Source organism: Triticum dicoccoides, chromosome 7A (assembly GCF_002162155.2).
Source record: "Triticum dicoccoides isolate Atlit2015 ecotype Zavitan chromosome 7A, WEW_v2.0, whole genome shotgun sequence".
NCBI lineage: Eukaryota > Viridiplantae > Streptophyta > Magnoliopsida > Poales > Poaceae > Triticum > Triticum dicoccoides.
Window position 1 is genome coordinate 627,198,642 of NC_041392.1, and position 11,918 is coordinate 627,210,559.

General features: G+C 46.7%; 1 protein-coding gene across 1 annotated transcript; it reads right to left on the reverse strand.

Moving 5' to 3' along the window:
- Positions 1 to 235: 235 nt before the first annotated feature.
- Positions 236 to 6,247, reverse strand: LOC119333727. Its single transcript, XM_037606523.1, has 6 exons — positions 6,237 to 6,247; positions 2,863 to 3,519; positions 2,738 to 2,822; positions 2,395 to 2,432; positions 1,128 to 1,175; positions 236 to 434 (listed from the first exon to the last, which is right to left on the reverse strand). The coding sequence occupies exons 1-6, from the start codon at positions 6,245 to 6,247 to the stop codon at positions 236 to 238; spliced, it is 1,038 nt and encodes a 345-aa protein (XP_037462420.1).
- Between the last annotated feature and the right edge of the window lie 5,671 nt (positions 6,248 to 11,918).

Genomic DNA, 11,918 nt, shown 5'->3' on the forward strand with positions numbered 1-11,918 from the left:
TATTCATGAATGGAGATCAGAGACACGTCCAGTGCAAAATAAATTTCAGAGAACCATCTTAACACTTGTAGTGTTCATGGATGCAACATTCAACATCTCAATTCGAAGAGATCACGAAGACACACACAACCATCATCAAAAGGTTGGTACCTTCCCTAGCATTTCACCACCAACCTAACCAGACCACTTCTCTAGATGTATGTACAAAGCGTCGAGGTCCTCCACCTTGAGGAACTCAGGATGGTGGCGTCGTCCTCCACCTCGGTGACCTCCGGACGGTGGCGTCGAGGTCCTCCACCCCGGGGACCTCCTGCGTCGCAATCACTTGGACGATAATCTCTATGACACGATCGCGGGGCTTCACGGTGAAGTCTGCCTCCGAGTAGTTGAAGAGCACGACTCCCATCGGGCCGCAGTAGTCCTCATCGATCACCCTGCACCCAGTTGAGAAAGTGAAAACTTGTTAGTTTGCGCCCTTGTGCAGATCTAGTAGGGTATTTTCTTCAATTATCTGTCTCTTTTAGTCTATTATGAATCTTCAAAACGAAAAAACACCTACTAAATGCATACCCTAGCTGTACGTGTTCATGCTATCTTCTTGTTTTGGTGCATTCAAGAAATACTAGTGTATTTGAGCTATATATGCTTGAAATATTTGACAGTTAACATCTGTTCAAAATTTATCATTTCATGGATAGGGAAATCGCCAACAAAGGACATCAGAAAATTGATTCCCACTGCTCTTCAAAACAGCGCCGGGGTCAATGTTGACTCTCCACAGAGCACCATTTTAAATCGGGCAGAAAAATGTACACAAGGAGTGATCTAAACGCTCTTATATTAGTTTACAGAGGGAGTAGTATATAAGGATGCCCATCATCTTGTGGAAAAATGTACTAGCTACCAATAATGAACTAATCATGTTGAACAATTTAAATTCGAACAATTGTGAATAATGATTCAGCTTACACATCCTATAAACAAAATGGTCAACTCCATGATGTATCCATCAACTACCTAAATTTTAACATGAAAACCTTCCATAATATATAGACGGGAAAGAGATAGCAAAATGGATCATGCTTGAGATAGAGATTCTTACTGCAAATATTAACAGAAGACATGACCTGCCAACACCTGAGTCTCCAATAAGCAATAGCTTGAAGAGGTAATCACTGCATGGTCAAATAAGAGAATGTTAGTCTCCAGCAAACACAGTGGACAGAGAATAAAACAAGTAGTGGTGACATTTTCAAGACGATAAAAAAGGGCAGCGCGCTGCACATAGCTCCTGCTTGTGCAGGGTTCGCGGAAGGGTCCGGCCACTTCCAAAGATGATAATAAGATACAATAACTATGTCCAGGCTTGGAAGATTGAAAATAAATTAAAAGAGAAATGTATTCAAGATAATAACACACAACAATTAGATGGAATAATATTGTCAGGCTCAGACAAGTAAGTAGCGACAGATGAAGGGACATTTTGCTGTTTAATACTCAGCCAAAATGCCAGTTTTGCTAAGCTAATAGATCCCTATGTACTAGTGTGTGATTACTGTGATAGAATGTAAAAATAGTTCCCCTTGCAGCATTAAGACTAGTGCTATAACAACAACCAACGCCCATTGATTCCTGCGATGAGAACCGTCTTTGAACAAAAGATCGCGCATTTGATGATCTGAGACGAGCAAGTACTACAGTACTAAAGATCACGCATCTCAGAAGTTTATAATGATATTACGCTTAAGGTGCCTAAATTATTCTCCATATGCTGTAGCAGCAGCAGCAAACATGATTAAGTCAGTGCTGTAAAACAATTACACATGGTGCTAAGTAAGATACCCCAGCTCCAAACATCTAAAATAGTCATTTCTTCTGTTTGGCACCTAGCAACATATCTAATGGCTACATTTAGTTTGTCTTCCGCAGGTTTCCACACGCATCCATATTTTCTCAAGCCAAGTATGCATGTATGTTGGTTAATTAATTGTGTTGTTGCAGTAAACAAGTACCCTCTACAAAATTCGTATTGAAACTTTTTTTAAAACAGCCTCTATAAGGCCGTAAACTGGCATACGAAAACAATGCGCTCGGGATACTAACTTTCGGGACAACAAACTAAAACGATGGCTGCTCTCAAAGCATACATCCAAACGACGCAAATAAATACTCTACGGAAAGCTTGGAACTTGCTTTACAAATTTCATATAGAGGCAACTCGAAATTCTAAGAATAACTAACTCGTTTTTCACCTAGAAGCTGGCTGTCCAGATTTGACAGTGCAGTTTTTAACTGAACCAGATTCTTATCTGACAGAAATAGCACCCAACAAAATGCAGATAGACATGTAACTAAATTATGCAACTGAACTTTTAGCAGGAAGCAAGCACTCACCAAAATTCAGACAGGCATGTAACTAACTTCTGTAATAACTGAATTTAGCAGCAGGCGAGCACCCAACAGAATTCAGATAGGCATGTAACTAAATTCCGCAACTGAATTTCTAGCAACAAGGAAGCACCCAGCAAAATTCAGATAGGCATTATACTAGATTCTGCAATGCAATGTTTATCTTACTCAGAAGCAGAGCAGGTATCCACCAAAATTCAGCCTGACAGCTACATGTAACCCAAATTCAGACATACTACATGTAACCCAAATTCTTCTACAACTGAACTTGTAACCACCAAATTCAGACAAGCAAGCAACCAAATCAATTGGATCATCAGTGAGTCACCTGCAGCACGACAGAGTTGATGACATCGGCGTATCTGACGGCGAGGTTGAGCGACATACAGCGGGCGGGGGCCATGGCGTAGCACCTGGTTGAGGCCGAGCTTGTCAAGGTTGTCGAGGTTGAGCTCGACCTTGCCGAGCTTGTCGAGGTTGAGCACGACGACCATGGTGAGCATGGCGGTGATGCCGGCGCCGAGGGAGTGGCCCGTGAAGGTGAGCGTGTAGGCGGGGTACCGGTCGAGGAGGTCCCGGAGCAGGTCGCACTCCCTGTCGAGCACCCAGCCGGTGGCGCGGAGGAGGCCGTTGTGGACGTAGCCGCCGTCGAAGCGGCGCTTGCCGAGGCGATTGTCGAGGAGCAACGCGTAGTCGGACTCGCAGCCGAGGTTGAGGCCGCGCAGCGCGAGCACGAAGTCGGCGTGCTCGTGGTCGAGGTAGACGAGGTAGGGCGTGACCCGGCCCCCCGTGTCGGCATAGGTGCAGCGGCGCACGACGTTTGAGGGGTCGAGGAGGAGGGGCAGCGCGGCGAGGAGGTCGGGCGGGGCGTAGTTGGCCATGACGAGGCGGCACATCCTGGGCATGGGCGCGAAGTTGGCGGTGGTGGCGTGGCCCGAGGTGGCGCTGTCGTGGTGGCTGGAGTGGACGCACCGCTTCCACGCCCTGTGGCGGGGCGAGTCGTAGGCGGCGGCGGCGCTGGGGGGGCCTGCGCGGGCGGCTCCCTCTCCATAGCGGGTTGGGACTTGGGAGAGGAGGAGAGGAGGTGGGAGCGAAGACGGGATTGGGGATCTGGATCGGGCGTTGAGTGTTTTTTTTGAGACATGGTGTGGGATGGTTGGTGGGGTGGGAGCAGATGCAGGTGGTAGCGTGGGGTTTATAACCCATGCTACTACTATCGACTTAGTAGTAGCGTGGGTTTATAACCTGCGCTACTAGTATAGTTGGTCCCGGGAGGCACGGTGGAAATCACTTAGTAGTAGCGAGGGGTAAAAACCCGCGCTACTACTATCGGGTTATTAGTAGCGCGGTTTCCTCAAGCTCGCTACTGCTAATTAGCAGGAGCATTTGTTTTTAAACCACGCTGCTGCTAAGATTTTGTGTATAAGGTTTTCCCTAGTAGTGAAATTTTCAATTGACTCTATGGTAGCAACCTTATTTTCAATAATTACGAGCCTTTGCATTACATGCTCCAAAGTTAATACAGTTCCATTAACCAAAAGAGGTGGTGAGCCAAATAAATCTATCATAGCATTATAAGAATCAAAAGTGTGGCTACCCAAGAAATTCCCTCCGGTAATGGTATCAAGGACATATCTGTACCAAGGAGCAACGCCTACATAAAAATTGCAAAGAAGAACGGAAGTGGATTGCTTCCTGGTAGATCTATTTTGAGCATTGCAAATTCTATACCAAGCGACTTTTAGATTTTCTCCATCCCTTTGCTTAAAATTTAGAACTTCATTCTCGGGAGACAATGCAGAAGGTAGAGGACTCGCCATAACGACAAGCAAATGGAAAAGAGGCAAACGGAAAAGAAAGGGAGGATAGAGAGAGAGAGGGCGAATAAAACGGCAAGGGTGAAGTGGGGGAGAGGAAAACGAGAGGCAAATAGCAAATAATGTAATGTGGGAGATAAGGGTTGTGATGGGTACTTGGTATGTTGACTTTTGCGTAGACTCCCCGGTAACGGTGCCAGAAATGGCTCGTTGTCGGGAGTCAGATATTGACTTGCGCAAACCTCCAAGGCAACGGCGCCAGAAATTCTTCTTGCTACCTCTTGAGCACTGCGTTGGATTTCCCCGAAGAGGAAAGGATGATGCAGCAAAGTAGCGTAAGTATTTCCCTCGGTTTTTGAGAACCAAGATATCAATCCAGTAGGAGGTTGCGCGCACGTCCCTAGTACCTCCACAAAACAAATAACTCCTCGCAACCAATGCGATAAGGGGTTGTCAATCCCTTCACGGTCACTTGCAAGAGTGAGATCTAATAGATATGATAAGATAAATATTTTTGGTATTTTTGTGATAAAGATGCAAAGTAAAATAAAAGCAAAGTAAAAAAGCAAAGGAAATAACTAAGTATTGGAAGATTAATAGGATGAAGATACACCCGGGGGCCATAGGTTTCACTAGTGGCTTCTCTCAAGAGCATAAGTATTTTACGGTGGGTGAACGAATTACTGTTGAGCAATTGACAGAATTGAGCATAGTTATGAGAATATCTAGCTATGATCATGTATATAGGCATCACGTCTGAGACAAGTAGACCGACTCCTGCCTGCATCTACTACTATTACTCCACTCATCGACCGCTATCCAGCATGCATCTAGAGTATTAAGTTCATGAAAACAGAGTAACGCCTTAAGCAAGATGACATGATGTAGAGGGATAAATTCATGCAATATGATAAAAAAAACCATCTTGTTATCCTCGATGGCAACAATACAATACGTGCCTTGCTGCCCCTACTGTCACTGGGAAAGGACACCGCAAGATTGAACCCAAAGCTAAGCACTTCTCCCATTGCAAGAAAGATCAATCTAGTAGGCCAAACCAAACTGATAATTCGAAGAGACTTGCAAAGACAACGAATCATACATAAAAGAATTCAGAGAAAATTCAAATATTGTTCATAGATAATCTTGATCATAAACCCACAATTCATCAGTCTCAACAAACACACCGCAAAAAGAAGATTACATCGAATAGATCTCCACAAGAGAGGGGGAGAACATTGTATTGAGATCCAAAAAGAGAGAAGAAGCCATCTAGCTAATAACTATGGACCCGAAGGTCTGAGGTAAACTACTCACACTTCATCGGAGAGGGTATGGTGTTGATGTAGAAGCCCTCCATGATGGATACCCCCTCCGGCGGACCTCTTGAACAGGCCCCAAGATGGGATCTCGTGGATACAGGAAGTTACAGCGGTGGAATTAGGGTTTTGGCTCCGTATCTGATCATTTGGGGGTACGTAGGTATATATAGGAGGAAGGAGTATGTCGGTGGAGCAACAGGGGGCCCACAAGGGTGGAGGGCGCGCCTGGGGGGTAGGCGCGCCCCCCTACCTCGTGGCCTCCTCCTTTGTTTCTTGACGTAGGGTCCAAGTCTCCTGGATCATGTTCGGTGAGAAAATCACGTTCCCGAAGGTTTCATTCCGTTTGGACTCCGTTTGATATTCCTTTTCTTCGAAACCCTAAAATAGGCAAAAACAACCATTCTGGGCTGGGCCTCCAGTTAATAGGCTAGTCCCAAAAATAATATAAAGTGGATAATAAAGCCCAATAATGTCCAAAACAGTAGATAATATAACATGGAGCAATCAAAAATTATAGATACGTTGGAGACGTATCACACCGCAGGGCCCTGGCCATGGACGGATCCTGTCATTGGAAAACCACGGCGCTGCGGTGCTTCCACAGCTGCCAGCAACAAAGCAGCACAAACTCCAGGGCAGAGTCGACGGCGTCACTTGCTGTCTCAGCCAGGGAGTTCAAGTGGCAAACCGAGGCCCCATCAACGCACATCCTGATTTTTTGCCAGAACGCGCCCGCGAATGGACAGGAGAACAACAAGTGGTCAGTTGTCTCGAGGGGGCGGGGCAAAGAGGGCAGACGGCCTCATTTGCAGCGACGATGCACTTCCGCAGCAGGACGTCGCGCGTGTGAATGCATCGCTGAACCAGCAGTCAATAGAAGAACTTGATTCGGGACGGCACACACGCACCCTAGATCATGGCAGCGTAGGACGCGGCCACCCCGCCGAACCGCAGGAGGCTATAGACCGTGCTGGAGGACAGGCCCCCCGCGCGCGTCTTCGCATGGACCAGCTGACGCTCGTTGGCCCCCGTTCTGTTGGGAGCCTCAGCTAGCAGCCTCTGCACAGCCAACAGCTCGCGTGCACCCACAGCCGTGAGCTGGGGGACCAGAAAGGCGGTAAGGCCACGCCGTCGCACCTGCCAGACCGTGGCCTCCCTATCGACGGAGTGCGAGAGGAGAGAAGGGAAGGCCGAGGCGATCGCTCCACAGGGGAGCCAGCAGTCCCACCAGAAGGAGCAGGTCTTCCCGTCCCCCACGTCCACCTTTGAGAGGGCCCGGTAGAGGGGCAGCAGCTTGACGAGGTAGACCCGGTGCTCACCAAGCACCAGCTTGCCACGCGACAGGAGAGAGCAGTCGTCTGCTCCAACCCAGATCCACGATGCCCATCTGGACGGAGGAGAGGCGTGAAGCCGGCGTATCATCTTCAACAACATGCACTTGTTCTGGGTAGCTAGGTCTCGCACCCCTAGGCCCCCTTCGGATTTGTCCCGACAGACCTGTTTCCAGGCGACCAGACATTGAGCGCCCGTGGCCCGCTCAGCGATGTTCCAGAGGAAGGAACAGCGGAGCCCGTCCAGAGCACGAATCACATCCGGCGGCAGGAGCAGCGCCGCCATGGCGTAGGTAGGCAAGGCGTTGATGAGGACGGCGTTGATGAGGACGAGCCGCCCTGCGGGCGAAAGAAGACGAGCTGCCCATCCGGCGAGGTACTTATCCACCTTCGCGATCATGGGCAGGAAGTCGGCGAAGCGCAGTTTCTCCCAGGAGAGGGGGAGTCCAAGGTACATCTGCGGGAACACTCCGGAGGCGCACCCCAGGGCAGTCACCACCTGCTCCATGACGGTGGCATCAGCGTGCATCGGGACGAGGGTGCTTTTGGCAAAGTTGATCACCAGCCCAGTGGCGGCCGCAAATTGGTCCAGGAATTAGCCTGAGGCGAGCCCCCCCCCCCCGGCGTGCACGCCCGCATGATAATCAGAGTGTCATCGGCGTACTGGAGCACCACCGCAGGTGCGCCCGGCAGGAGGGGGTGTCGGAGCACATCATCATGGCGTATGAGACGTTGAAGGACGTCGGCGACGATGATGAAGAGGTAGGGGGAGATAGGGTCTCCCTGCCGCAGGCCGCACCCGACCTAGAACCACCTCCCCGGCACGCCGTTGAGGAGGACCGCCGAGCGCGAGGAGTGAAAGAGGGAGTCTAGCCATGCGCACCAGAGCGGCGGGAACCCCCTCACCTCCATGATAGTGCGCAAGCTTGCCCAGTTGATGGAGTCAAAAGCTTTGGCGAAATCAAGCTTAAGCACCGCCGCCGGGGGTCGCCTCCGATGGCAGCACTGCACCAGCTCCATGGCATACACGAAGTTCTCCGAGATGCTACGGCCCCGCATGAAGCTAGATTGGTCCTCGTCAATCAGGTGGGTGATTTGTCGTTGAAGCCTGGTCGTGAGCCCACGACAAAGGATTTTTATGTCGCCGTTTTGAAGCGAGACGGGGCGGAAATCCCATCGATGCGAGCATTGCCGGTGTGGAACTCCTCGAAGAGACGGTGGATATTCGGTGACACCACCGCCCACGCCGCCTTGTAGAAAGCAGGGCCAAGGCCGTCCGGCCCGGGGGCGCTGGTGCGGTCCAGGGCATCGACCGCGGCCTTGATCTCGGCGGGATCAAAAGGAGCCACCAACGTTGCCCCGTCCACCACAGATGGGTCGACGTAGAGCGCCGCCAGGTCGAAGTGCCAGGTGGAGGCCTGGGCCGGCCCAGCAGCGTCGAGTAGAAGCCCAACAAGGCCGCGGCCTTGCCCGCATGGTCCAGCACCCGCACCCCTTCGTCTTCCAGCACGCCGATGGTGTTGCTTCGACGTTGATTGGAGGCGGAGGCATGGAAGAACTTGGTGTTTTCGTCCCCCTCGCGAATCGCCCGGCGCTTCCCCTGCTGTCTCCAGTGTGCGCACTGCCGGTGAACTGAGGCAGCAAGGGCAAGGCACAATTTCCTTGAAAGAAAACCGTACTTTCTCTGCAGCTGACGCCAACCTTAGAGTACTTACGGTAAAGGAAATTGTGTCTTATACAAGCACATTATAGACTAGCACCAGGAAGGAAGAAACAGAACTTGAGATCCGTATCATCATATGCTACCAGATGCAGAGCTACTTGGATGAAACCGGGCCGCCCGAACCGCAACTGGTATGGTCGTGAAGGCGCCGATGCGTGATGGAGCTAGAGGAGCAACTGGTGTTATACCACAGCGGCTGCATCCCAAGTGGGAGCGGATCGTCAGACAAGCAGCGGACATGGAAGGCGGAAAGTGCATCGAGATGGAAAGCATCCACCGTGGCACCAACGCCAGCAGCTCTACTAGCTCCGATGTGATCTCAGCCACGCTTACTACAGGTGGAACCGAGCTGGAGTATGGAGAGATTGCCTACTTGCCTGCACGGGCATCAGACGGAAAAGAAAAGGCTGCAGCATGCATTACATGGTGGAAGGTTACAACAAGCATTACATGTCGGGGGCGGGCTTCGGACGTGATTACTATTTTCTGGGTCAGATCGCATTGGCCTTTTCTTCCGGTTGAAACTGTCAAAGGTTGGGTGAGCTCCCATGTAAAAGAAATATATTTTCTAATTTCCAGACTTTGATTTTTTTAGTTATGGACATGTATGTCTTTTGTATACATGAAATTAACACAAACAATTCGTGAGATTTGAGAGATGTTTTGGAGAACGACCTCAGGGAGCCCTTTATTTTTTTCAGCGAAAAATCTATTTCCACACCTAAAAAAATCTGAACAAAATCATATATTTGTAATATAGACATATAAAATTTCATAAACATACATCTTCATATGAGATGTGCACAAAAAAGAAAATAAATAGATTAAAATGGGCTTTTTTTGCATTTGGGTCAGATATTCGTCTTTTTGTCTAGCCTGCAAATGATCGCATTAGATAATGAACCTTTTACACAGAGCTGAAGAACATGTATATATGTATTTTACAATTTTTTATATATTTTAGAAATTTTTACATGTATATTGTCTTATTAAACGGGCTCCCAAGACACTACTAAGGAAAAGCCTAGCAGTAGTGCTGGTTTTTGGCCTATCAGTAGCGCGGGTAAGCGCGCTACTGATAAGGCGCTACAGCTAATGCTTAGCAGTAGCGCCTACTGGCACTCGCTACTGCTATATCTACTTAGTAGTAGTGCTTTCCAAGTCAATCGCTACTGCTAATTATTAGTAGCGCTTTCGAAAACAACCGCTACTACTATTATTTCCTATTCCATTTCTTTTGAATTTTAGGTTGTATTCATATACCTGTATACAATTTTTCATACAGTAGCAATTTAGAGATTGTTTTTACATCGTAATGAGTTATTAAATCACTAGGTGAAAGAACCTTGGATTAGTTTCAAGTGCATGGATTCAAAGTAACCAATGGTCACTTTGGATCCATCCATTCGAAATTAATTGGCGGTTCTTTCACCCAATGACATAATAACTTCTCATCATCATCATAATATCATTAACAACTTATCATCATAATATATCATTGTCATATAACTCCTCATAATCATCATTTTCGTCCATGATGGGACATCATATAACAACTTCATCACTAGTTATAATAACAACTCGTCCTCATCATCATCATAGTACTCATAGTCACTACTCCTACTCAGCATCACCATCAAGTCTAAAACATTGTAGTCATATATAATCAACACTAACTAATTGTTCTTAATACTTAGGACCTACTCCTCTCTCCTAGCTAAAATACCATAAAACAGATAAACCGGTCCTTCACCATAATGAAGAATGGACATAAACCTATCTCCAACTTGTGGCTTGCGCACATTCATTTTGTCTCCAATTATTTGCGTGTGCGCATTCATCACTTTGCTCCATTCTTTGATTTTGAGCCTTCCATCGTTTGAAGAAATCGAGTATGCAGTATGGTAAGCCTCCGAAGGAGTTGGTCGTAAGCTAACCATATGCATATCACCTTCGGTAAATAGCATGTCAGGCACAACCTGCTTCGGGAGCCTCTGTTCAAAAACGAAATAGTAACATATATAGTTAGCAATGGTTTACTTAAGAATAATGTATGCAATGAAGTTACCATCATTAACAAAATCTTACCAAGTTTTTAGCAATGAACTTATCATCAAGCAATGTATGGACTAGTGGCACGTATCTAGTATAATTTTGGCTGATAGAGTGACTGGTTTTGAAGGCCTCAACATCTTCTATGAATGAGACAAGATAACCTTTCTCCTCACAATTAAGCTTGGAGTCATAGCTGTAGTATGTGTTGTCTACTACCTTCCGAGTATTTCTTGAAGATAAGAAATAAGCTGAAAATTATAAATAAATAAGTTCAGTATGGATAAACACCAAATATTTTTAAATTAACAACATAAATTACTGAACTTAACAAATTAGTTTGACAAACTCACATCTAGGCAAAACTGGAGGCATATCCACATCCACCCAGATGTCGATATTATCATCATCATCATAATCTTCGGGACGAATATCAAATCTTATTCGCATTCCCTCCTCAAATCCATATGCCTTGCAGAGAGCTTCCCAATTAGAGCAACCGAAATGGGAGCGATGGACCGCATTGTAGAACTTAACCGGAAACTCGTAACCATGTTTAGTTCTTAAGTGAGCCCTCCTCGTCTCCACATTCTCAAAGTCATCTAAACCAAAACCAAGCTTCTCCAATACATATGGTCTAGCATGGCACATGATGTACTAATCGAATTGAAAAAAATCCATAAATTACAGGTTGAACAAAAGAAGCACAAGTGATGATATTAATTACAATGAAATGCTTGTCGTTGCATACCGTACAAACATCGAAGGTCTCTTCCAGCTTCACGGTGAAAAACCTATCATTTTGCAGGTGAGGAAACCTGTCGCACACACCCCGGTCATCATAGCAGTACCCGCACTCCGGGATCCCATCGTCATCAGACATCTCCTGTGTTCAAAATTCAGAGATTATAACTCAACAACAAAACCCAAAAATCCGGCATGACCTTTGCTAAAAAAGGACACATCAAGCGCCTGAAATTTGCCGGAACGGAAATTAATCAACACTCCCGCAAAACATAGGCCACTTATCGATGGTCATTGCATTTCAATGGTTCAAAATATGAAAAAAAATATTCGAAAATATCTTATATATAATCGTAACACTAATTAAACTAGTTTTATTAAATACTTACTAAATAAACTAGTTTTATTAACTACTTACTAAATAAACTAGTTCTATTAAGCACTTACTAACTAAACTAGGTCCATTAAGCACTTAATATAAATAAGCTAGTTATATTAATCACTTGCGAAATAAACTAGT